Genomic DNA, 27,520 nt, shown 5'->3' on the forward strand with positions numbered 1-27,520 from the left:
GCAAGTGGGGCAATTTGCCCCAGGCCCCGCAGGGACCCCCATGAGAGTTTTTCGGGGCTCCTGGAGCGGGGTCCTTCACTTGCTCTGGGGCCCCTGGAGCTTCTTCCGCTCCGGGTCTTCGGCGGCAATTCGGAGGCGGGGGGGGTCCTTCCACTCCAGGACCCGCCGCCGAAGTGCCCTGAAGACCCGCGGCAGGCGGTCCTCCCGCCGCCAAAGCGCCGGGTCCCCTGAATCCTCTGGGTGGCCCTGATGGCCTTCTTTGTTGGGCAGGGCATAACACCTTCTGTTGGAGACTAGCATTTCACACTAGTTAATGTCTCTCTCCTATTTCATGATTTACACAGTTACAGGGGCTTACAGTGCAAATGCTCAAATATTACCGTACAATATGGGATACAGATGTTTTAAGTGAGATTAATGCATGCAGCAACTCACAAGCATTCTATAAAGTCTAAAGTCATTCTTATAATTCTAATACCTATTTTAACAATACAAACACACAGGTGAGCCAGACTGATTTCAACTATGTATTTGTCAGTATTCAATTGAGGTATGGGGACCATGGTGTTTGCTGGCCCCTGGTCTGCCAGCATCACAGCCAGAACAGAGTTTTGAAGCGGTAAATTGATATAAGGATGCTTGGGGTATTTTGCATAGATAGTGATGACCTGAGATGTGGGATGGCCAGAAAAGTGGAAGTTGGGGTAGTCATAGCAAATGATGACCAAAGCATAATCAAGAATTTGTGTAGTAAGGATGGAAAGGAAAGAATAATTATTGGTAGCTAGAGACAATTCTCTTTAACTAATGGGTTAGTGGCTTGTCCTATGTTTTAGCAGAAAACTATCTTGCATTCTGTTCACCACACTTTGTGTGAGGTTAGCTGATTAGTATGGGCCATGGATTGTTATGAGTGTATCTGACCATTTTCTACATTAAAAGGTAAAATACATTTGTATTTAATGAATGTTTTTACACATCTGTCGACACTTTCCAATCTGTCAGTCTTGGTCAAATTAACTTTGTATTTACAGCCTTCTGGTGGTTGAAGGGAAGAACCGCACAAATCAGGAGGTATCCAAAATCAAGACTATACTGGTAGGAGGGGACAAAGTGAACTCTGCATGGCTGCTGCCCTGGTGGATGATAACTGGAAATTGCCCAGTTTACTTCCAGCGATTCACTCTTAACAGCTGGATGTAGGCAAAGAACAGGAATGCAAGTGACAAGCACAGGAGAGCAACCTCATTCTCCCACAAGCCCCAGGTGCTGTAGTTGATGCCTTGCTGTTGCAAGTACACCTCTCCAGGGACCCTGCAACAAACAGACACGGGTGTTTGACACTGTTCAAACAAATAAAACACAACAATTGTTTTTATTTGAAATGTTACGATGATAAGTTTTAGTGGTGATAAGTGAGAAAGTATTGATTAGAACCAGGCATAGCAAAGGAGGGCACTGTGCAAGTCTCTCCTTCTGTTCCTTTCCCCCGGCTTTGCTAATGCAACTAGGTCCTGACCTGCAAGGTTGTCACTTCAAGTTATTCCAGTCTCTGAGCCACATATGGCTCTGTCAATGCACTGTGATCCTGCCCTGAACCTCTCCTGGACAAAGACTGCTCCCTGGAGGCTATCTGGAGAATACCAAACTCACTAACTCTTTTAATTTGTGTAATTAGTCATAATAGCTACTAATTAGTGAAAGATGGAGTGCATAAATTTTCTGCAACATCTAGTTCTATGATAACCCCTGTAGTGAAGTACTGCAGTGCTTCATTCAGAGGGTGCTATCTTCTCTTTATTTTACAGTTGCTTGAAAGCAACTGTGGGGAAGCCTTCTGCTTGGTGGGCTACAGTAGATAAGGCATGTTATGGAAGTGATGCATTTGTTCTTGTGGACAGCTACCAGCCTTGACCCACCCACCTGGATGCTTCCCGAATGAAGAGATGTAGTCCATGTTCAAATGCCTAGAAGATGCCAGGGTAAGCACCCTGGCGGGCTGGGCCCGTTTGGCCAAACCTGTGGACGCAGCAGGTAAACAATCGCGGCTCCCACTGGCTGCAGTTCGCTGCTCCAGGCCAATGGGGGCTGCAGGAAGCGGTGCGGACCGAGGGATGTGCTGGCCGCCGCTTCCTGCCGCCCTCATTGGCCTGGAGTGGTGAACCACGGCCAGTGGGAGCCGCGATCGGCCAAACCTGCGGACGTGGCCGGTAAACAAACCGGCCCGGCCCGCCAGGGTGCTAAAGGTTGCCGATCCCTGTTCTAAATAAATGAGCTGCCCTTGTTAATGAGACATTGTACTGGTTTTTATTGGGCCTATTGTATGCCTCTGTGTATTCTGTAATTCTACAGTAGCTGTTGCTGTTTTATCAAGTTATAAAACTCCTGTAAGGGTGTTTTATGTGTCCTGCCCAGTGAGTCCCTATAATGAGACCTTCTAAGTACTGATGATGTGACTATGTGAGTCCTCAGGTGAGCCATTAAGTGTTTGTAAGTACTTTAACTGTAATACATATGTAACATCCAGCTATGTATATGTAACATCCCTCCTGTAACATCCCGCTATGAACTTCCTGTGGGCCCACTTTGCATGAACCTCTGTGGTGTCCCATATATGCCCTGTCAATCCCTAAGTTACATAAATGCTTAATATGATCTTGTTGTTCGCTTGCTATATGCCTCCTGTGTTGCCTAAAATTGCCATGTGAAATACCCCCATGTATTTCTCTGGTCTGAAAATGCCTTGTAATTCCCGATAGGTGACCTCCATGATATCCATGTTCTTTGTTTCCTGAAAGTGCCTTTGTCTTGCAACTGTCCTGACAAATTTTGGTATGGTAGTGCAGGTTATCTGCATGAGGAACAGCCAGAACCAAATTCTAACCTAATAATTATAGTGACTCTTTGATTACCATGCCTGCTGATTTACAATAGAGAAATCTAGTGACATTTACAGATTCACCTTCCCTTGGGTGAGGGAAGAAAGAGATAACTGGAAACACTGCACTGACTATCACACTTCAGAAGGGGAAAAATATTGCACACAAGGAATCAAACAAACACTACTAGTTAGAGACATCTACCTATGCATTTTAAATAATTTTAGATTATACATATTGGGTGAGATTCAGAGAAGTACTCAAGTTTCTTGAGCACTTCTGAAAATCTCACCCGTGGTGCTGTTTATATTTAGTGCAGCATTTAAGGTTATATGTACTGGTATGTGAAGAAATGTTGCTAAAGCATTATGTACCATTTATGCATGACACATTGTGTTAAAAGAACATTTTAAAAATGGTGAAGTTAGAGATTTTGGAAGAAGAATATTGTTATATATTGAAATAACTAACACAGCTCCCGCTAATGTGTAATATTTATTACTTGATATTCCTGTGTACTGTTCTTCCTGTTAATAAGTTAGTTAAACATTGGCTCTCTGTATGTGTATTGACACTGCAGCTTCTCTTTCAACAGGTATCACATCATGACCTCCTATTGATGCTTCATGCCGTGTGGTATGTCAGACTCCTGTGTTCCAAAAATACTCTATAAATTGAGTGCTTGTATGTACCCCTGTGGTGAAGTGTGTCAGATATGACAGCCTCTACCTTCCCTCAGCTCTTTTGGGTTGTTTTTGGTGGTTGGTGAACAGAGTGAGTACTTACATGGAAGAGTTCAAATAGAAAACTGCTCCTTGGAGCTCATTGATGGTCAGGGCCTAAAATAAGAAACATATGTTTAAAATATCTAATCTGTTAGAAAATGGCAGATGAAGAAATTATACAGCAAGAACAGCAGTGCCTCCCCAGAAACATGGAATGTTCCATTTTGACAGTGGTTCCTTCTCGACCTTTTCCATACTGGGACCACCCTGTATTCAGAGATTTGGGAAATGTAGCATGACCATGATACCCTGACACAATTTTGGCAATGGTTCTTGACCTATTCCCAGGAGCGGCGCCAGGTTTTTGGTGCCCTAGGCGGGGGTCCTTCAGCGCTCCCGGTTATCATCGTCAATTCTGCGGTGGGGGGGGGTCCTTCCGCACTCCTGGTCTTCGGGGCACTTCGGTGACAGGTCCCGGAGCGAGTGAAGGACCCGCCGCAGAATTGCTGCCAAAGACCCAGAGCGCGGAAGGGCCCCCCCGCTGCTGAATTGCTGCCGAGGGCGCCAAAATGCCGCCCCCCCCAAATCCTGGTGTCCTAGGCGACCGCCTAGGTCGCCTAAATGGAAGCGCCGGCCCTGGCTGTTCCGTATCGTGACCACTCTCTATTCAGCAACTTAGGAAGTGCAGTGTGGCCATGATGCCTGACACCTATTCATGACCCCTGGTTGTGAACCCTTGGACTATGAGAATCAAAGATAATTAATTATTGGCAAATTATCAAATGAATCTGCCCTGTAGCTTTTAAAACATAGCTCCCTCTCTTTCATCAGGCATTTCAAGGGAGAAAAGCATCTGGGATCCTTTTGTCTTTGGCTAGCATTGGAGAGACTCCATAGTGCCAGGATGTTTGGAGTGGAGTTAGGACAGGAGAGGGAAGACGGAGGGGATGAGATTCTCATAAAAACAAAGCCCAAAACAGCAGAAAAAATAGCAGAACATGGGGAAGAGATTCCTAAGTTTGAATGGGAAAAAAGGACAAAACATTCAGCTAAAGGCTTTTCTTCTGCGAATCTCATTGTAAACATATATGGCAATGTTTATTCTTAGCCCCAGAAGCAGGAATTTAATCAATCTTCATTGAAAAGAACATAGTGATTTGTTTTACAGCATCAGTATTGGATGCTGCCAGTAGATGGTGCCATAGTTTCTATAAGAATTATATTTAGGGCAGACTTCTTATAAACTGTGTTTTATTATAAGAACACAGTAAAGCTCATGTTCTGGCATAGCTTGTGAATGTGCATGTGTGCTTATTGTTTCCTTTACCTCTGATGAGTACCATTGTCTGTGACAAAGCACTGTACCAACTTTACAGAGTGAGAGACAGAAGTACAGATTTACAGATGTCAGTCATACAAACACAGACAGTCGGCACTTTCTTGGTCAGACAGAGGTGGGCTTCTAGGACTTCTTCAGAAGACATGTGAAGAAGACAGTCTACCAACATAGACGGGATGATATTTTTGATTAGAACATGGTAGTATCAGGTGATTCTGTCTTTGGCTAAGAGCTTGTGAACAATCCGAGACATGAGAAGTGAGACGGCAAACAGGCTTGAGGGATTTTGTACAATTGGGGGATGAAGTTCACTTTACTTTTGAACCTGCTGTTTTGCACTTTGCCAAATCTTCCCCGTGAGGGCCGTGACTCACATTCATTCCATAATGGAAGATGCTGATCCATTTGATCCAGGACAGCCAACTCAGCATGGAGTTCAGGTTTACAAGGAACCCACCAAAGACCTGTAGGAGACAGTGCAAAACAAACAAACAAACAAAACAATGTAGAACACATTATAAATGATACCCTTGCCTTTTGTCCCCCAAAGCGCTTGGGAGTTGTTCCTCAGTACAGACATCTTGAACCAAATAGTAGCCCTCATTCATGAAAGGGAGAATAGGGACATTTATCAAATACTTGGTGTTCCTATCCTCTATATTCTGACTCGGAAAATAATAATGCTAAGGATGTTTCTCCAGTTTCTGTGTTCTTCAAAATAATCTAGTTTAAGATTACTAGTATATTTATTAGCTAAAAATTGTTTTGTAAAATATTTTTCCAGACTATTTGGCCCTAAAGTTTACTAGGACTTCCCAATACTAGTAGCTTTCATTTAAAATGATTAGCTTAGAACAGTGGCTAATGTGTGTGTTCAGTAACTACTTTTTCATAAGAAATGTCTCTAGTTGTTTTAGAATATAGCGTTTTAGGCACCTCTAGTGGCTACAAGTTGTTTGTATTGTGCAATGTATTACAATAAAAAATACAAAGACCATTAAAGCATGGACTGAAGCCTCTTCTAATTGTACATCCCAGTGGGGAGGATAATGTACCATTCCACTGTTACTCAGGACATGGAATACAAATATACACATTTTTCATACAATGTGTGTGAGAAGTTAAAAAGTCTGTAATGTTTTCCATTTTTAAATTGCTTTACAAATATTTAATAAACAGATTTCAAATCACCCATTTGAAATAGGTAAGGATTAACCTCATTTACAAGTGGAAAAACTGAGTCAGAGACTTTGTGATTTACTTAAGATCACAGGTACAATAATGGAATGTTAAACTGCATTATACTGTTCGGTCACTAGGTACCGCTGCATGAAAACACCTTATTTAAGATAACCTCAGCCATACCTGACAGAGCATTAAAAGATCTTATGATGAACACATCTGGGGTGTATAATAAGCAAGCTCTGTAGCCAATCCATATCTAGTACAGGAATGTGACATGGTATCAGGAGTAAACTAAGAACAGAAACAGAAGGAAAATAGCAACAATGTTGCAAACAGAAGGAACAAAGCAACAAAGGTTGCAGGATCTCATCAGCATGCCACTCTTTAATGCCCCAGAGAACTTCAGCTTTGACAGACAGACTGGAAACAATATACTGCAAGATTTCATATTGCTATCCAGTTGCACAAAGAAACTGGAAATATACAGGTATCAAATCACCTTTATGCTATGGGGAAACAGAACATATCTTTAAATCTTTTGACTTTACTGAAGACAGTCACAAAGATGACTCTGAAAGGGTTCTGGCTATGTTTGATGCATGCTTTATACCTCAGAGAAATGTGGTTTATGAAAGAGCATGTTTTCACCTGAGAATTCAAGAATGAGGGGAAAATGTTAAATGTTTTATAAGAGCACTGCATACATTGGATTTGAGGAATGCAAAACATGAAAATACCAGAGACAGGCTGGTTATTGGCTTAACAGAAAAAAAACCTTTCACAGCAGCTATAGTTGAAGAGAGATTTAACCCTAGCCACAGCTATTGAAATAGCAAAACAGTCTGAAATGGTGAAACAGCAAAACAGAGAAATTTGTTTACAGTTTCTAAGCTAATTTCAGTTTTTTCAAGTTTTTCAGACATTTGAGTGTTAAAAGTCATTACCATAAAACCCCTGAAGCAAAGAGCACAAACTCCCAGGCTAAGAGAGACAAATTCCAGCATAGATGCACAGGATGTGGAAAAAGTCATATCCCAAGAGATGATGCGTGTCCAGACAGATGCACACAGTGTAACACATGCAGGAAATATGGACATATTGCAGGTGTTTTGTCACATCAAAGCAGTCTGGAAGTTGACTCATATTACAGACAAACAAGAGCCATTGTTTCTGGGATCTATCACTTGTGATGACATAGAGCCTGCATGCAGAGTGAAATTTAATATTTATGGCAAGACTCTTGACTTTCAAACTAACTCAGGAGCCGATGACACATCATCTCAGAAGGAACTTACAATCACTTCAACCCCTTCTAGAGATGAAGTGGCACAACTCTGACTAGCCCTGGAGATATTCTGAACTGCATGGTCCAGTTCACCACAGAAACATCCTACATAGACAAAAGCTTTGCATTCAGAGTGCATGTGACTAAAGGATCAAAGACCAACAACCTTCACAGCTGCAGTGTGGCAGCCATGATGGGCCTAGTGAAAAATAAGAAAGAACCTGATGGAGGATTTGATGATATTGTACTTTTGAAAGGACATCCAGTACAAATCAACTTGCAGTAATAATACTGAACCATACAGTGTACAAACACTATTAGCAGAGAAACCTTGAAAGAAACTAGGTGCAGGATTTATGCAAATTTAGATGACATCATTACCTGGTTGTAGTGGGCTATTTTTCCAGGTATATAAAAATAATGTACTTGAAAGATATAACATGTTGCAGTATTATCGAGAAATTCAAATGTACTTTTTCTCACATCAGTATTCCAGAACAACTAGTGACAGACAATGGACCACAGTTCACTGGAGCAGAATTTAACTGAATCCAAATGAAATATGTTTTTGACCATATTACTAGTGGCCCATGTTATCCACAAGTGAATGGAAAGGCTGAGAGAGCTGTACAGATAGCCAAGAAAATCCTACAGCTGGAAGATCCATTTCTTGTTCTTCTGAGTTACAGATCAACACCCAATAGTGGCTACTGGATATAGTCCAGTACAACTCCTGATGGAAAAATACCTCAGAATGATTGTTCCAGTTTTGGAAAAGAATGTATCTCCAAAGTGCCCAAACATGAAGAGAGTAGCCAAGTCAGATAAAAAGGCTAAAAGAGTTTATGAACATTTTTACAACAGACGTCATTCAGTTAGAGAACTGCCGGGTCTACAACATGGTGACTGTGTTCGCGTCAAATTGGATGGAGAAAAAGGATGGACACCTCCAACTGTTGTAAAGAAAAAGAATCCAGCACCTAGATTATATGTGATTGAGATTGGCAATGGAGAGTTCAGCAGAGACCACCAACATCTACAATTTCTTTCCTCAGAAAGAACAATCAACAGAGCAAATGCTACAGATGGCAGATGCAGAACAACAAAAGAATACTCAAAAATTCCAAACCAACCACAGCCTGTCATTGAAACTAACAGACAGCTAGATGACCAAGTTGTTATACATTTGGGTCATATAATTAGAAAACCAGTATGATACAGACACACTTAACAGACTGATATGTACTGAACTTCAAAGACAATGCGACAGTGTAAATATTGTAAATGGGTAGGAATATAGAATTTAAAGGGGGAGATGTAATGGAATGCTAAACTGTATTATGCAGTTCATCCACTAGGTGGCACTGTGTACAAACTACAGTAGAACCCTGTTTATCCGACCGGCATTATCTGGCTCTCCGTATTAACCCAACAATCAGCACACACAGGTCCAGAAGCGGGCAATCTCTCCTGTGGCCCTAGATGGCGCTGCAGCCTCACAATTTCCAATTCTCTGAATTCTCTGAATTTTTGATTATCCAATCTGGCCCTAGTCCTAATGGGATCAGATAAACAGGGTTATGCTTATTTACATTAACCTCAGCCATACCTGGCAAAGTGGTAAAGGATCTTATGATGATCACATTTGGTGTGTATAAGCAAGCTGTAGTAGCCAGTCCATATCTGGTACAGGAACATGACAGGTACAGAGGCAGGATTAGAACTCAGGCATTGCTGACTGCCTGTCTTGTGCTCAGAACAGACCAGACCTCTCCCCTTCAACCAAATGTACTAATAACATATTGTTTATAGCTACAGTTGCTCCGTATCTTGCTTTCTTATGTCATAAATACTCCTGGTTTTTTAACAATGTACCTTCCCAGAGCATTGCAGTAGGGACCCAAACCAAAGCCTCAGATCTGAGCACCCCTGCAATTTTGGATATTCGAACTGAATGTTGAGATTTAGGCCCATGTCTGATTCCAGTAGGCTCTATACATCCTGCAAGGCTGCCCTTGAGTGGATAAAGAGTTCTCACCATCATGAAGACGAAGGGCAGTGCGATTAAGACATTAGCGATGGCGAAGGTGCTGACGCTGGCGCTCACCAGGAAGGCCATGCTCACAGCTGCCAGATTTGTCAGACTGAGGGAAAGAACATACAGGAAGAAAGATCCTGCATCCTGTTTCAGACCTGTGTATGATGACAGAGAGAAAGTGACTCAGTACTGTGGGAAGGTCTGGATTCATAATAGGCATTGCTATGGAATTGCTACAGTATAAGGTGGTTCCCAGTACAGGACTCCAATTTGGCATTTTCCAGAATTAAAGGCTTCATAACAAGCACTGCGGTGGATGCTTTCAGTGCTGGATCCATAGAGTATCCTTCCAGGACAATGTTGTGAGAAATCTCCCATGACTAAATTTTGGTTTGTATTTTGGGCATGGTTATGACAAAGCTCACTGGGTCCATGAAGAATTTGCAAGTGGGGCCGTGAGTGCCAGATTTACCACTAAAGAGCTGCTAGAGAGTGCTCCCCTCAACATGTTTTCATTTACTGGAAAGCTGGGCCTGTTTTCATCCAAGTGTATATAATCATGCTAAAATTAGTTTGGCTGCGTGGGTTTGTTTAACTCTTCACATGTCTCAAATATTGAGACCATCTGATTGATTTTCCTGCACTATTACCGAAGCTCTGGGGGAACCTTAGAAGGCCACACTGCTGGAATCCTGTCGGGAACTGTTACTTGCTTTGTGAAAACTCAACCAACTGGAGTCAGAGCTAGTAGTATACTAGAAATAAGATGATTTTGTGTGTGGGTGTCTTATTGGGGGGAAAGAAAAAATGACGAACAGAGGCATCCTGGGAAGTTCTATACAAAGTTTGTATATAAGGAGATAATTTTTTACCTCTGATTATGAGCAATGTAATATAACTGCAAAAATTAATAACAATGCACAATCACCACAGAAATCTGTGCAATGACATTTCAGTCTTGCCAGAGTTTGATATTACTATCAAAGTTTTTGTGGCATTTTCCCATGGTGATTTTAGTCCTGAATCACTTCCTCAAAAAGTTGCTGAGCTAAAGGAAATTCAGTACTTACCCATCATGAAGTACGATATGCCAGAGAACATCAACAAGGGGATGATACGATTGGGAATCAGATCAGCAAACACCTTGGCCAGAAAATATGCTGAGGTCCTGTAGTATCCCCTGGAGCTCTCATGACTGGAAAAATGTATGCAATAAATAAAAACATTGAATATCAAAGTATCTACTTCATATATTTATGATATTTAACTCTATAACCACTTTAGCATTCCAGTCCTTTCCTTACTCCCCCAATTTTATCAACTTCCGTCTCCATCAGAACTTTCTTCATCTCCAAATAGATATGCCATTAAATAATTAGTAAGCCCAACATCCTGAAGAAAAACTATTGCTTTCATCTTCATCTTTGATACACTTCTCTCATTTACCCTTCCTTTCTGAAACATATACATTCAGCTTTATCTTCTGTACTATTTCTACCTGTCTCTTCCTGGTCTGTAAATCTTCCTATCACATCTAAAACTTCACCCACAGACGATGCTATCCTGACTTCTCCTCTGATGAAACTCTCCTCCATGCCTCTATCTCCTCTTGTCTTACTGCTTGTAACTTCCTCCTTCAGTGGTCTTCCTCTGACCAAAATTTCATTTTGTCCAAAATGTGGTGGCCAGTCTCTTCATCCATATCTAGAAATGTGAAAACATCAGAAATCTTCTCCAGCTTCAAGCTTCCTGTCTGCTTCAGAATCCAGTAATACAATTTCTCCTATTCAAGGCAGGGTTCTATCTTACTTTCATCGATTGCAAATGATATAGGATTATACCTTAAATTCTTAGATGAACTTGCCCAAAATACACACACATACACACACCCTCTTTTTTTTTCTTCTTCAAAGTAATCTTTCCCTTTTCTGTAACCAGTCCTCACTTTCCTCAAATATCCAATTCCTTTCTTTCCCCCCTCGTGGTTTCTCCAGAGTAGGATGTAGAAACTGCACCTTTCCAGTATTTAGTCTTTTCTTTCTGAAATGTGTCCATTTACTTCTCTCTGCTGTTACTCTGCCATGTCTGTAGATGCTACTTGCATGCTATACTGTGACTCACCGAGCAGTGTCCTTATATTTGCATGTATACATTTCAGTTGTCTATGATTGTATTTGTTTTGAAATAATACTGAGCATTTTAATGTTGGGAGCTGAGCCAAAGACTTTCTCAGATCCATGATCTGCTGGCCACTTCTAAGGTTCAGCTGGACCTAAATTCTGTGACAAGGCATCCTTATTTCTGAGGTGTTCAGGTGTGGAAATCTGGAAATTCTGTGGCGAGGTTCAGAAAAAGTGCACAATTTTTTAAAATGAGTGAAACCTGAAAATGAATAATACAATCTATTCATTATTCCGGTGTCATTTTTATTTTGATGTCAAAATCAAGTCATTTCACGCTGCCCCAGATTTTTAGTTTTTAAATGCTGCTGATTTTGGTATTGAAAATGCATAACTGTTGTAAAAGCTGTTGGGGAAGCTGAAGATTTGGGTAACAGGACAGGGAACAGATGGGGCTTTCGGCATCTTGGGAAGGCATTGGAGATAGTTTGGGATCTGACATCTACAAGGCATCTGAGGCTTTTGGCATTGGGAGTGGGGATGCATTGTCTCTTTCCCTTCCTTTTTTAGACAGATGTGGACATGATTTGAAATTTTGGGAGGGCTTGATTATTGGAGCACAATTCTGTGGTGGTGGGTAGAGCTGCAGCAAACTCTGCAGCCACAGCCAGTTTATGCCTGTTTCCAGCATTTTGATTTGAAGGAGTTTTAGAGTCACTCACATGAAGAGTTTTCTCTCATTGATGAAGAGCTCCACTGCAGACAGATTCCCAAAGACCTGATTGATGACCAGGAAGAAGAAAGCTCCCAATCTGCAGAGAAGGGAGGAAAAGGAAAAGAGATTTATTTGGAGTTCTCTGCTGGACTTGTACACAAAGGGCAGAGAGTTCTCTCATGCTTTGTACTGCTCTCACATTACACTGCCTTGGAAGTTAGGTTTGGGAATCAGATCCTCACCCAGGTAAGTATTCAATTACAGGTGGAAAATTTTGGAGTCTGTCACTGTCCTTCCTACTGGGAATATTCTCTGATGTCTTCAGCAGATTTTGGTTCCATATAAGGTTCCCTCTCCTAACCCCTTGGGTGCCCCAGGATATTATGCTCACTTGGGCTACTTGAAAGGAACTTGTCTGCATCTCTTCATTCATTCTTTAAGTGTGTCACTCCTTTCATCTATCCATCTGTCCTCCCTCATACTACCAGCTGGAGGAAGGGACTAAAGATTCTGTTCTTCCTCTCACCTGTTCTGAAAGGCTTCAGGTAGAGTGGCAGGTACTTGGTAGAAAATGAGCCCCACCAACACAGAGAAGAAAGTGCCCAAAAGGAGCTGACCAATGGATGTCTGAGGATTCCTCAGGATGTTCTTCACATTGCGATTGCTCACAACATACAGCTAAGGGAACATACATGAATACATAATTTACACATACATAAATTAAATCTCCTCCTTGAAATATCCCAGGTCAGTCCACTGGACTTGATTTTTTATTGTGGATTCTTTACAACCCTGGTTTGAGTCCTGATGGTCTCTTTGTTTTTTCCTCTGCTTTCTCCATGCTCAAAACTGCATGTTGCAGCTACCCGCTGTCCTAGCAAAGGAAACTAGCTGCAAGTCCCTTTCAACTGCACTCTTCATAGGGATTTCTCTTGAGTGAAATGATGCTCAACCTCACCCCCCAGACACTGAGCAAGACTGAGCCCTCCCAAGATGTGCCTGCTTTAATTGATTGGGACTATGACCCAGACCCACACCTCATGCATGGCAGGTGCGTAGCAATAGCCACAGGACAACAGCTTCAGATTGGTGTGATATGAATTCTTTGAAATCAAGTAGTGGGGCTTTCCCAGGCTCCCACTGAGGATCATGTGCAAGCTGTAGCTAGGGAGCCTGCCTCTAGTGGAGAATCATAGAATATAATCTGGAAAAGTTAAGCAGCAATCTCACTTTAGAATCATAGAATCATAGAATATCAGGGTTGGAAGGGACCTCAGAAGGTCATCTAGTCCAACCCCCTGCTCAGAGCAGGACCAATCCCACTTTCATAAAGATGGCTTCTAAACCAGACACAGGTAAATGTCAGAGAAACAGTCTCTCCATTGCCTACAGCAATTGTCCGTTCACCTTTACTCTGGGACAATCCCAAACCATTTAATGCCTTAGAGCATACACGTTTTACTTATGTATCTTCACGTATCTATCCTTATTTAAATATTCTTCAGTCATCTTCGGTAACAGTTCAGTGCACTATAGCAACTGTAAACTGCAGTATTCTGGATAATTACTGTAGACTACGGTAGTTTATTTTTTTTAAGGTATCTGACTTCTAATACTTAATTTTCTGATAGGCTTTTAAACTGTCCTCCTTCCCTGTAGATACGTCATTTTGGTGGGATGATATGTGTAAAGGTTAGGAATTGGGTACATTTGTGCATGCCAGAGAACATTGCCTTATTTTCAAAGACTGTAATAGCAGTAGAGTGAGCTCTGAAGCTCTTGTCATTTGTTCACATATTCGCTCGCACAGAATTACATTTGCAATCAGAGAGAGACTGTGTGTTTGATTTTTCTCATGATTTAAAAAAATTAACACCACGCTCTCAGTGGTGCGTTCTTTACAACGTCCGGCTGCCTGTGCCTGAGATGGAAGTCATGGTCGTAGGTAAATGTTCACTTTCTGATTTTTGTTTGTCTTCCCCTCTTCCCCGCCCTCCCCCCACCCACTCAGTGTACTGGGTGACTTTGTAAGATCAGGTTTCAGAGTAGCAGCTGTGTTAGTCTGTATCCGCAAAAAGAACAGGAGTACTTGTGGCAACTTAGAGACTAACAAATTTATTAGAGCATAAGCTTTCGTGGGCTACTGCCCACTTCTTTGGATGCATATAGAGTGGAACATATATTGAGGAGATATATGTACACACATACAGAGAGCATGAACAGGTGGGAGTTGTCTTACCAACTCTGAGAGGCCAATTAAGTAAGAGAAAATTTTTTTTTGAAGTGATAATCAAGTTAGCCCAGTACAGACAGTTTGATAAGTGTGAGAATACTTACAAGGGGAGATAGATTCAATGTTTGTAATGGCTCAGCCATTCCCAGTCCTTATTCAATCCTGAGTTGATTGTATCTAGTTTGCATATCAATTCTAGCTCAGCAGTCTCTCGTTGGAGTCTGTTTTTGAAGTTTTTCTGTTGTAAGATAGCCACCCGCAGGTCTGTCATAGAATGGCCAGACAGGTTAAAGTGTTCTCCCACTGGTTTTTGAGTATTACGATTCCTGATGTCAGATTTGTGTCCATTAATTCTTTTGCGTAGAGACTGTCCGGTTTGGACAATGTACATGACAGAGGGGCATTGCTGGCACATGATGGCATATATCACATTGGTAGATGTGCAGGTGAACGAGCCCCTGATGGCAGGGCCGGATTTAGCAAGAGCGGGGCCCGATTCATGGGGGCGGGGCTTGCTGCAAGCCCTGCCCCCAGGAATCGAGCCGTGCTCCGGCCGGGGTTGCCGGGCTTGGGTCCGACCCGGAGCCACGCTGCGGGGGCCGCACCGGGCCGGGCTGAAGCTGCGCCGCGGGGACCGGGCCGGGCTGGAGCCGACCCGAGCCGCGGGGGCCGGGCCGGAGCTGACCCGAGCCGCACCGCGGGGGCCGGGCCGGGCCGGAGCCGACCCGATCCGCGCCACGCCGCAGGGGCCGTGCCGTGCCGCAGGGGCCGAGCCGGAGCCGGGCCGCGCCGCGGGGGCCGAGCCGGACCCGAGCCATGCTGCGCCGCGGGGGCCGGGTCGGGCTGGAGCCGGAGCCAAGCCGGGCCAGAGCTGCTGGGGCCTGCGTGCTCGGCGGGAACGGGCTGCGCCTCCCCGGAGCCCTTCTCGCGCCCCCACCACCCCAGCTTACCTGGTGCTGCCTGCCCGCCCCTGCTTCTTTTCAGTCTTCCCGCGAATCTCTGATTCGTGGGAAGCAGGGGAGGGGGCGGAGCGTTCAGGGGAGGGGAGGAGGGGGAAGTGAGCTGAGGGCGGGGTGGAGAGCTGCAGCGCGGGGCCCTCTTGGCGCGGGGCCCAATTCAGCCAAATCGGCCTAAAGCCGGCCCTGCCTGATGGTATGGCTGATGTGATTAGGTCCTATGATGATGTCACTTGAATAGATATGTGGACAGAGTTGGCATCATAGGACCTAATGGAGATTTCCATTACTTGCATCTGAAGAAGTGAGGTTCTTACCCACGAAAGCTTATGCTCCCAATACTTCTGTTAGTCTTAAAGGTGCCACAGGACCCTCTGTTGCTTTTTACAGATTCAGACTAACACGGCTACCCCTCTGATACTTGAGCCATTACAAACATTGAATCTATCTCCGCTTGTAAGTATTCTCACACTTCTTATCAAACCGTCTGTACTGGGCTAGCTTGATTATCACTTCAAAAAAAATTTTTCTCTTACTTAATTGGCCTCTCAGAGTTGGTAAGACAACTCCCACCTGTTCATGCTCTCTGTATGTGTATATATATATCTCCTCAATATATGTTCCACTCTATATGCATCCAAAGAAGTGGGCAGTAGCCCACGAAAGCTTATGCTCTAATAAATTTGTTAGTCTCTAAGGTGACAAGTACTCCTATTCTTTTTGAAAGATCAGTAACGTTAAACATACAATACAGAGGGCCAGATCCTTAGATGGTGTAAATCAGCATGGTGGCCTTGACTTTAATGAAGCGATGCCAATTTACACCAGCAGAGGGCCCGATTCATGTTGTATAATGTAATTTATGTATCTCTGAAAAAGTTTATTCTGTTCCGTCCATTATATTATTTTTAAGGAAAGTTTTCAATTTACCTGCCTTAAATTGTTCCTTAATGTCACAGTTTATTTTGAATGATGGACTATAGAAATCCTTCCCAAGCATGACAGCAAAAGTAGCTGCTTCTTCACTGTGCACCGCAGGCTCAAATTACTGAAGGGGGGACCCTTCTGAGGTGAGGAGCTGGGGATGTGCTTTCCTCCAGGAAGAGCAGGGTTAGGCTCCTCATGAAGGGAGAACTTCAACTCTGTGGCTGTGGAGGTTCCCTGGCAGTGGCACCTGTGCAAGTCTGTGGCACCAGGGGGTTAAATATGGGGGGAGACTAGTGTGGTGCACAACCCAGCTCTACTGGGTGTCCCGGCACAGCACGGTGTAAGGAGGAGTAGATCCTGAGGCTCCACTGCTGTGTTAATCCCCTGGTTTTCATTCCCTAGAGCAGGGGAAACTGGGGCCCTGCAGAGCTGCCTCAGCCCAATGCCTCTGCAGAGTGACTCCGTGGGCTTCTTCTCCCAATGGCCTCATGGAGATATTCAGCACCCAACTTGCTAATTGGCCAGGGCACAGGATCCCTGAATCTGGTCTTATGTGTTTACAAAAAATAAGAATATTTTTGTTGCTAGAAGGATTTAATTGGGATTTAATTGGGGCTGGTCCTGCTTTGAGCAGGGGTTGGACTAGATGACCTCCTGAGGTCTCTTCCAACCATAATCTTCTATGAAGTCTTAGATACAGATGTCTCACTGGAATTGCTGCACAGTGAATAAGTCTCTTGCAGAGGACCTCGTGAACCTATTGATTGCATTTTCCTCCCTTTTCCCCATTCCCTCACCTGGTGGAAGAATGAGGTGGCATAGGTGGCTTTTGTTGGAACTGCATCACTGAGGTGGCTCTTGAATGACTGTAGGTTTTCCAACTCTTCCTGCAGCTGCTCATAGTAGCGGGACTTGTGGTAGTAGATGGGCAGTGGATTCTTGTCACTACAAGAGCTGCTATGAGAATCGGAATCTCTCACTGAGGCTGCAGACCAAATGGGACAGCCCTAGGTCAAAACTTTCCATTCCTGCTTCACCTTTGCTTTTGAAGGATTTTGAAAGTGTTAGCCAACTCCCAGAAAAGCGACAAAGATTGCTAATAATCACAGCAGCATGTTTATGGTCATCGCTGCTAGTAACTTTCTAGTCATCATTTGCATACCCTTAAACACAACTGAAAAGCAAAGAGAACCACAGCAATCTTCATATGAATTAGATGATGCCTTAGCAGGTCTGCTTGCTAAAGGGAAAATATAGCATAAAAATGTTATGCTGAGACCGCATCTGTATGTGCGTAACACTGGCAAATGACTGAGGTAGAAGGGAATTAGGACCATGCGTGAACAAGAATTATTTTGAGGAGAATCCAGTGTGTTGTGTTCAGACTCTGAGCTAAATGCTGGAACGGGCACTGAAGAAGTTTGTCTACCTCTGTTTTACAATTCCTATATATTTTTTTGTTGAAGTGGATTTGCAAGACATTGTCCTAGCTGCTGCCTCATCACAACCTCTTTCTTTCTCAGCCAATGTAATTTTACAGCACTCACCTAACTCTGGATTAGGCTGGGACTGCATGATCTCTCCACCAATGACATCCAGGAAGAAGTCCAAAGGATTGTTAAATGCTTCACACTGGTAACCTGAAATACATCATATCACAAGAGAAAATCAAAGCTAACCCCACACCCAACTAGCAATGTGAGAAAATTACAAAGTCTCTGTGCTAAATATCATCCAAAATACTATATCTAGTTTCAGGACATTTTGTGGCACAGAAGTTTTCCTTTTTGACATTTTGGAAAAATAGACAGTTGCAATTAAAACCTGTGAAAATCTGAGTTCACACATTTTAATATGATAATTTGACTCATAGACTCATAGACTCATAGACTTTAAGGTCAGAAGGGACCATTATGATCATCTGGTCTGACCCCCTGCATGCTGCAGGCCATAAAACCGTCCCTACCCCTTCCCTGGACTCTGCTGTTGAAGTCCCCAATCCTGTTTTTAGTGACTTCAATCGGCAGAGACCCTCCTGCTAGAGATCCCTGCCCCATGCTGCGGAGGAAGGCGAAAAACCTCCAGAGGCTCAGCCAATCTGCCCTGGAGGAAAATTCCTTCCTGACCCCAAATGTGGCGATCAGTAAGACCCCGAGCATATAGGCAAGAGTCTCCAGCCCGACCCCGTTAGCCATTATACTATTTACCCACCATTGCTTGGCTTTCCTTGACTACTATGTTTTACCATTAAACCATTCCCTCCATAAACTTATCTAACTTTATCTTAAAACCAGACAAGTCCGTCGCCCCCACCGTTTCCCTCGGTAGGCCGTTCCAATATTTCACCCCTCTGACGGTCAGAAACCTTCGTCTAATTTCAAGTCTGAACTTCCCCACGGCCAGTTTGTATCCATTCGTTCTGGTATCCACGTTAGTACTAAGCTGGAATAATTCTTCTCCCTCCCTTGTATTAATCCCTCTAATATATTTAAAGATAGCAATCATATCCCCTCTCAGCCTTCGCTTTGTCAGACTAAACAACCCAAGCTCCTCTAGTCTCCTTTCGTACGACAGCTTTTCCATTCCTCTGATCATCCTAGTGGCCCTTCTCTGCACCCGTTCCAGTTTGAGTTCATCTTTTTTAAACATGGGAGACCAGAACTGCACACAGTACTCCAAATGAGGTCTCACCAGCGCCTTGTACAACGGAAGCAGGACCTCCTTATCCCTGCTAGATATACCTCGCCTAATGCATCCCAAGACAGCATTGGCTTTTTTCACCGCCACGTCACATTGTCGACTCATAGTCATCCTGCAGTCTACAAGAACCCCTAGGTCCTTCTCCTTCTTGTCTTGATGCAATTAAAATATTGAGATTTTCAATGAACCTATTTTCACTCAAAAATGCTTGTAATATTGAATGCAAAAAAATGTGAAATTACATCAAGTAGGACTTTAAAAAAATTAAGAAGAAAGTGCAAAAACCTTTCATTTCAAGGGTTTTGAATTACATTGCAAACATTTTGTACTGCCCCATACCCAGCCTTCCCAGCGAGCTAAAGAGCCATTCAGACTAACCAACCAATCTCATGTCAAACTAGTGCCTCCTCAGCAACCAATAATTACCTTAGCCAAACCAGCCTTCTCTTAAAATACATCAGCCAGCCTGCCCCTCTCACAGATCAGTCTTTCACAGCCAATTTCACTCCTAAACCATCTTACTAGTCAACACAATATCTCACAAAGGAAACTGAAATAAACCTCTTGTTTTTTTCAAATGGACCTGTCTGTCTTCCTGATGCATCATGCTTCTGTACATCCTCTAATCTTGTCTGAATTGAACTCTTTTGGGGCCCATCTACACTGCTTCTTGGATCAGTTAAAAGATGTTGCTGTGCATTGATGCCCGTCATTCCTCTTCCTCAGGATGCATGTGGCACCTCTATAGACAGCACTTTCTTATGTTTTCCCCATCTGCTTCCCCCACTTAATCTACTATCTCTTAAATACACCCAGTCTCTGCTGTCTTTGTGAATTAGAGTCCTGGACAAAGAGTTAAATACAGCTCTTTCGCATGGGCAGTGCAAAGCACAACCATGAAGCAATGAAGTTGGCCTTTGCACACTGTGAGTTTGCTGATGCAGTTAAGATTTGAATCAAAGCAGTTTTCTGTGGTGTCCTTGAATAGTGATCTGTTTATCTGTCTGTCCAAGGTTCTTCTAGTGCATCCTTTTATTAGCACTAGGTTTGTGCACCTAGAAACCTTGACTGCTACTCTTAAGGGCTCCATTAAAAAAAAACAACCATGTGTAGCTGCCCTGTAGCAGTAGGAAATATAATTCTCATACTGCTGCAGTCTCAACCCCTACCTATACTGTTGAAATAGCCAGTGGACTCTTCGGCTGGTCCTGCATACATTATTTCTCCCTTGTTCATCAGCGTTAGATGATCAAGCAGACGGAAGATGGAATAACGTGGCTGGTGAATAGAGAAAATCACAGTTCTTCCTTTCCTGGAGAGTCTGCAAAACAGAAGACGCACATGGCGAATATCACAGTCCCAGGCCAGCTAGAATTTAGGCCTTAATGGAGTGGAGCATCAGAAACAGAGAATGGCTCACTGGTGCAGCAGCTGCATGATGGAATTAGCTGTGTTGGCATCCAGTCCCGTAGTTGGCTCATCCAGGAATATCAGTGAAGGTGCAGTGATTAGTTCCATGCCAATGCTGCACCGCTTCTTCTCACCCCCTGAGACACCACGCAAGAACTCAGTGCCAATCTGATACCACAGAGAAAAGAAAGGAAGCAAAAAACCTCAGAGAGGAGGCAGATGAGTTTAAATACAGGCCATAGTGAGTGGGTTGATCTGAGATGGACATGAATGGTAAACATATAGTTAGGGGTGCTCCTGGTCCTTTCAGTCATCTTCCCACATTTTAACAGGGGGAGCTGTATCTTCTCAAGTGTCCCCTCATTCTGAGCTCCAGAAGCCATGCTGGCTTTTCCTTATCATATCATGTTCACTAGATGTATTAGAATTCCATTTGTCATTATTTCAAACAATTCACTTGGTATTGAAATAATTCTTACTGGTCTGTATTTCCCAGGATCAGGATCACCCGAGCCAGGGGCCAAACTGGAAACAAAGAAGGTGTGGTTCTCATACAAGATCTGCCCATAAACCAAAGAGCCCACCTCTAAGCTCTGTGAGCCTAACAAGAGCATAGCATTGCTCTCTTACCGGACCTGCCCCACTCCCCTCTCATCTCCATGTCTCCTTCCCCTAAGGGGGAGGGAGGAAGAGAGAGAAATGGCAGAAGAGCCCTGCATCTCCAATGTGTAACCCACTCTAGGAAATGGTGGGACTTTGTCCCTCTCTAATGGCTAGCCCATATGAAACATTTGAACCTGCTTCCAGCTGACAGATTCAATGCTTTAGCTCAGGCGGTAAAACCTCATGGTTTCAGCACTGAAAGCCCCAGATTGAAACCCTGCTGTTGGCCTAAGCAGGGTTGGACGTGCAAAAGCAAACACCTGTGTGTGCTCTGTTCACCCTGTGCATGCAGAGGATAGAATCTATATGTGCAACTCAAATCACACACCTCTGTCACTGTTAGTGTGCAAAAAAGGTCCTATCAGGTGCTTGTGCACACACATAAGGAAGCTACTGCTTGAAATGAGGGGTGTTGTAGCCGTGTGAGTACGTGTGCAACCTCTACCTTGTTTTAATAAAAAGATAGTACAGTAACCTTGGTGTCAGCACACTCCTGTAGCCCCAGCTCCTGTATCACTGCATTGACCTTCAGCTGCTTTTCTGCTTCACTGTTCTGGCTCTGTGGGAGGCGCAAGCTGGCAGAGAACTGAAGGTTCTCACGGACAGTGAGTGTTCCCATCAGAATATCCTCCTGTGGCAGCACAAAACAATGGAAAACACTTGCTTTAAGAAGGAAAATCAGCCAGTGCTTTGAGCGAAAAGACCTCCACAGTGGGTCCTAGTACTATCAACACTGTTCTAATAATGTGAAGTCCTTACAGATAGACTGTACCCAAAGGGGAGTCCCGGCAAGAGGAATATAGAGGTCTAATGGCTTCCATAGAGTTCTCAATGGGAGAAGGAGACAGAGACTTGTAGTCTCTTAAGGAAAAGACAATGCTCCAAATGGAGAAAATGCCTACGATGACAGAGTCACGTGGTTATGGCTGAGTGAAGTAATATTTCAGGATCCTAAATGGCTACTCTGCTGTAGCCATAAGGAATACACATCATGAGTCCTTGCCACTGCATGTCCTGGGCATTTCAGGCTCAGCATACTATTCTAGTGAAAAATCAGATAGGCCTGTGCACAAACTGGCACCATGGATTTTGCCCTGACTCACCTGTACTATGTAGGCAGAGCATAGGTGAAACTGTGAGTTTGCTGGCTTCCCATCCATGAAGATTTGTCCACTTCTAAGCCCCTTCGGGTCCTTCCACCCCGCAAGTACATCAAGGAGTCTGAAGAAAAAAGGGTGACTTTTCACACAGTTTCTCAGTACAGGGCTTCTCCCTATATCACTCCAACCTATGGACCCTTCCAGCCCAGTCCTGCACGCACTCTCCAAGTTCATTCAACTCTGGATTTCCCAACACTGCTCTACTAAAGTAACTAAGCAATTGCTTTTAGGAATCAATTTTGTCCTAGAGGTATTGCTGTTTCCTGGGGTGAGAGAGAAATGAATCCCAGTATTCACACTCTGGCCTGCCAATGTACCCGAACCCAGAGCTGCAGATACCAACCCACCCTAGGGTGGGTGGGGATTAGATCTCAGCCCTTTTTTCTTCTTTGCAATAGAAGAGACATCAAAAGTGATGCAAGAGGCATTAATTTACACAGCCACACTTACGAGGTTTTACCACTTCCGGTTAGTCCTAAAATGGCATTCATTCCAGGCTTCATAATGCCACTGTGAAAAGAAGAAGTATTATAAACTGTTTAGGAAATGATTTCACATGACAAGAAACCCAGAGTGGGCAAGCGGGGTAAGTGAAAGCAAGAGGCAGTTATTGGCTGAAAAGGGAATGAGACACAAAACAGGCTTTATGATACAGTATGTGCTATTTGTGAAAAGTAAACTCCAGGATCAGCTTGCGCACAAATGGCTGTCCATGCTGTGTGATGTGAACTGAGCTGTTCTCAGAGCCGGTACAGACCCCCAAAGGAATGTTTGGGTCATAGTGTGATTTGTTGTGGGGCATCTGCACATGGGCATGGAGAGCTGGAGGTGGAGTTATGAATATAATTGTACGAGGGTAATTTCCAAAGAAAAATACCCACTCAGGCCCAATCAAAATGTTGCTGCTAAGATCAGCTTCCTGGCTTGCCCTTCTGACCACATCATCTCCCGCCCTCCTTTAACTCTCTTCACAGGCTCCCCTTTCTCCACTACATCATAGAGCTCTTAATTCTTACCTTTAAGGCTGTTCACAATTTAACCCCACTTTGCCCACTTACTTTGTCTTTATAGTATTATCAGCTGCCCTCTTTCCTCCACTGATTATGCCCACTCTCACAGCCTATTTGTTCTCTTCTCCCAAAAGCACCTTTACACTTTCTTCCATGACTCCCCTTATGTGTGAACCACCTTCCCCGAATCTAATCCATAAAGTCACTACTCCATCCTCCTATAGATCCCTCCTTGAGATCACTCCTACTGTGATCCTACCAAACATGGGCAAGTGATACTTAGCAGGCAGGCGAGAAACTGGGATTGTTGTTACCAGTATTTTCATTTAGCTCAAAACTCACCCTTTAAACATACATGTTAACCTTCAAACTATGCACACAGTTAGTACCTGTAGATATGTGTGAACACTACTGTCACCCCAGCCCCACCGTCCCTCCATTTGTTTGTTACACCCACTTCTGGCCTCTAATCTTAAACTTAAATTGTAAGCTCTTTAAGATAGGGACTGTCTCATCTGTCTGGACAATACATAGCACAGTGGGGATCTGATCTTAGCTGGAACCCCTTTGTGCTACTAAAATATACATAATAATAAATGACAGTCATACTAAACACGTAGGTGTTGTGTGTTAGCTGGAATCTTGGGCTCCAGTGATTGTTCATAGATCTCCTATATCCCAAGCAAAGGCAGAGCTCATCTGCTGATGCTGGCAATTAAATGATTCATAATAGTGTTACTGCAGCAGATACGAGGAACCGATATGAGGGGTGTTTTCTGGGAGTCATTCCAGCTCTCATAAAGTATGCACACCAGCCTGGTCAGGGTTTCAGAGGGCATCAATTAATCCCACAGCAAAGCACACGCATTCACTGCAGAATCTGCCCTTTGATACTTCTAGACTTCGGAATCCATGGCAGTGCCAGCCTCTTATGTGCTAGTTCAGCTTTAACACACTTACCACTTACTCTTGCAAGCCTGGGATTTGGCATCTGTAGCTTTGTGCCTTGAAGCCCCAGGAATAACTTGGGGTTGCTAGCTGTCTGGTCCAATGAAGCTCTGGGAGGATAGCTGAAGAGATGTGATGGGTGATGACAGAGGGAAATGATAACTACTATAGACATGAATGTCCCTTAGCAATTGATAAGTGCAGGGGTACTGGAGTCACTCCCTGATTGACAGGACATACAGAGGGTGCATAAGGGTGTTTCGTCTTCAAATGGTTGGTGTTAGGAGGAAAGGGGGTATTGCTCTGTTGTGCCATGAAGGAAAACCTTTGTGAAATTCCCAGTCTGCCTGCTGTCCCACAAACTGGCAGTATAATACAGCCCATGTTGTTGTTTATTATTTAAGCCCCTTGTTTTAGGCACTGTACAAACATACAGTAAAGAGATGGCCCCTGCCCCAAAGAGCTAGCATGCTCTGCCTCTTGAGGGAGGGGTGCCTTGTGTTCTTCATCAATGACCCCTTCAGTCAATTAAAGATCAGCCCCGATGGGTTGATAAAGACACCCCTTGCTCCTCTGCAAGAAGGATGAAGGGACTAGAAGATGGGGATCGATACAAAAAGGGGAAAGAGAGATTGGGTTTCTTGGGGATCTGGATATTTCTGCAGGGGTAAAATGATGGTTCCCTCAGGATTGAGGAGCTTGTATTCCTAGGACACAGCTGAATTTCTGAGCTAGCTTTGGTTGGACCAGACACGGAGAGTCCCACCTGCTTGCACTGGCCCCAGAAACATTAAAAATGTCATTTTGTTTTCAACAATAAATTGCTCATGAAACCACTGACACACAAACAGTGCTATGAATGTCACTGCCCCCATGGAAACCTGACCGGTGGTGCCTGGGGCCTGCATGGGAGGGCTGAGAGCTGGGTCTCCAGGTAAGACTGGGTTATAATAACTGGGCCAGAGGGCCTGAGCATGATCTCCCCCAAGAAGTTGAAGCTCACACAACAGCATACACATGATCCAACAAAGCCTGTTGTGAGCACTGGCTGCCTCTTCCTTTCCAAACGGAATTTAAATCACCAGTACTGATCTAGGAGGCAATGGTCGGGGTCCAAGCTGCCTCACCGATCACCTATCTTCCCCACTGACCCCTATTCGCTACTCTCAGAGCTAGCAATGCTCCACGGAGGTGTTTCAATCAGCCTGGCTCAGGATAAGGCTCTCCCGTGGATGGGACACTGCAGGAGCACCTTAGTACCGGACATCAGGCAGAATCCAACCCTCTTTGATAAGACCTTCCTGGTGATGGCATCTCCCTTGGACTATTGGAGAGATTGGAAAGGAGGAAGAAGAAAGAAAGAAAGAAAGAAAGAAAGAAAGAAAGAATAATTCTACAATTACCCAAAGAAGCAGACAGACATTTAGAGCACACTTAGTGTGAGTATTAATTTTTGTGCAGTACTTAGACATTGCTGTGATAGGAACCATAGACAACTCTGAGACAGATAACTAATATTATTATGCAATACAGTTGTGCTCTGTCAAATATGGGGTGTTCACTACTCTGATATTTAAGATTTCCTAGGTCTCTATGGCCCCGGAGCCTCTGTGATTCCTTATTTTGGCTATGCTTTTACAGGGAAGAACCATTCTTTACCTGACATCCCTGAGAATTTCCTTTTCTTCTGCTTCTTTCGAGAAAAAGGACTTGCTGATGGTGACAAAGTAACTGATGTTTTGGAAAGCCAGAGTTGGCCCAGAAACATTCAGCTGGGTAACAGCTTCCTGAGAATCAGAGAGTTCCATCCCTGGGAGTCAAAGATCAATTCAAATTAGAGGGGAGAGGGAATGTCCAGATGTTTCCCTTTGGATTAAAAACCTCTTCAGAAAACAACAACAACAACAACAAAAAACCCAGAAGATTTTGTCAGTGTCCTTGCCACCAAATCTCCGTATTGCTCCGTCTCCGTTTTCTCATGTCCTATTGTTGGGAAATCTTGCTTTTATCTGTAAAATGTGCTGCAAAATCTTAGTAGAGCCAAAGTCCTTCTCCACCAAACTGCAATATAATTGTGCAGCCAATAGTATGTTCAGCCGGGTTACAAATGCTGATATCAGACTGTAAAATACAATAGGCCAGATTCTTCCCTGATGAAACTCCACTGACTTCACTGGTCTTTATACCAAGAATGAGTTTGGCCTAATATGTGGGACATCACAAGTGAATGGAACGTTGACACTAGAAAATAGCAATAGAACAAAATAATTTGTGAAAGGACCAAAAAGAGGGAATCCTCAGCAAGGAAAGGTGCACCCTGACCTTTACCTGCTGCGCATCTCACTGTCTCCCTGCCTTTGTCAGTCCTGGAACTCCACAGGGCTCTGCCTCAGTGTGTGACAGAAACAGTAAGAAAATGGCAAGGTCTGTGAACTTTATAATGCACTGGAATTTCAGCCAGAGAGACACTGGTGAAAGAGGCCCAGGTGGCTCCTTAAATGACATTTCCTTTAGTGTGCAAAGAGGTGGAAGGGGCGGGAGAGTGTTATAATCCCATTTGGACAGTAGGTGGCACTAATTACTTACAATTTTGACCTTTGCTTTTGGCATCGGGTCTGTTCCCAGCAGTCAAAGAGTGTATCCAAGTAAACCTACTGTGCTGTCTGCTTGGAGGCATTTTAGTCCTAGACAACTTCAGAGTGATGCAAAGTAAAGGCAGGGCCCCTTACTGTGGTGTGGCATGTGTGTGTGCTGTGTATATAGGCCATGATGAAGGGGGTTTTTATATTTGAGATTTCTGAAGGCTGAGGGGGCACAAAGAGAATCTCCTTCCAGGCACTTCCTTCCTGTCATTTACACAACAAATGTAACATAAGATGTGAAATGCAGGGGGAAAGGATCAAATTCAGAAGTGTCCAGGGGCAAGGACCCAGAGGAGTCTGGAGAGGTGCAGCAATCTGCACCGACCATCTTATCCAGCAGAACCTCACTAATTGTACAACAAGGAGACCGCCTGCAAATAAGGTTGCCAACAGTCCCCTTATTTAAATAGAAAATTGCCTGTCCTGTACTAAATCAGTACAGGACGCCTTTTAGCCTGTATTTCAACAGCAGGGGGGGCTGTACTCATGGGTGCATCTTTCCACTCCCCTCCCAACCCTGGCCCTTCAGTGCTGCACAGGAAAGGCAGACATGGCCATGTTCAGGAGCTAGGGTTGGGAGGGGTG

General features: G+C 43.9%; 1 protein-coding gene across 1 annotated transcript; it reads right to left on the reverse strand.

Annotated features, from left to right (window-relative positions):
* Positions 1–215: 215 nt before the first annotated feature.
* Positions 216–22,845, reverse strand: LOC128840807 (broad substrate specificity ATP-binding cassette transporter ABCG2-like). The gene is made up of 14 exons (XM_054035239.1): positions 22,786–22,845; positions 22,279–22,396; positions 21,651–21,806; positions 20,523–20,680; positions 20,272–20,423; positions 17,950–18,042; positions 17,200–17,387; positions 12,813–12,964; positions 12,294–12,383; positions 10,522–10,646; positions 9,452–9,606; positions 5,318–5,407; positions 3,666–3,718; positions 216–1,314 (listed from the first exon to the last, which is right to left on the reverse strand). The coding sequence occupies exons 1-14, from the start codon at positions 22,836–22,838 to the stop codon at positions 1,167–1,169; spliced, it is 1,731 nt and encodes a 576-aa protein (XP_053891214.1). The 5' UTR covers positions 22,839–22,845; the 3' UTR covers positions 216–1,166.
* Positions 22,846–27,520: the final 4,675 nt, after the last annotated feature.

This window comes from Malaclemys terrapin, chromosome 7 (genome assembly GCF_027887155.1).
Source record: "Malaclemys terrapin pileata isolate rMalTer1 chromosome 7, rMalTer1.hap1, whole genome shotgun sequence".
NCBI lineage: Eukaryota > Metazoa > Chordata > Testudines > Emydidae > Malaclemys > Malaclemys terrapin.

Excerpts from the sequence above, each read along its gene's own strand:
- LOC128840807 (XM_054035239.1), bottom strand. The coding sequence starts at position 22,838 with ATGAAGCCTGGAATGAATGCCATTTTAGGACTAACCGGAAGTGGTAAA. Across the intron at positions 17,388-17,949 it reads CCAGCCTAATCCAGAGTTAG|CCTCAGTGAGAGATTCCGAT; the intron begins GTGAGTGCTGTA and ends TTTGGTCTGCAG. Across the intron at positions 10,647-12,293 it reads AATGAGAGAAAACTCTTCAT|TCATGAGAGCTCCAGGGGAT; the intron begins GTGAGTGACTCT and ends ACATTTTTCCAG.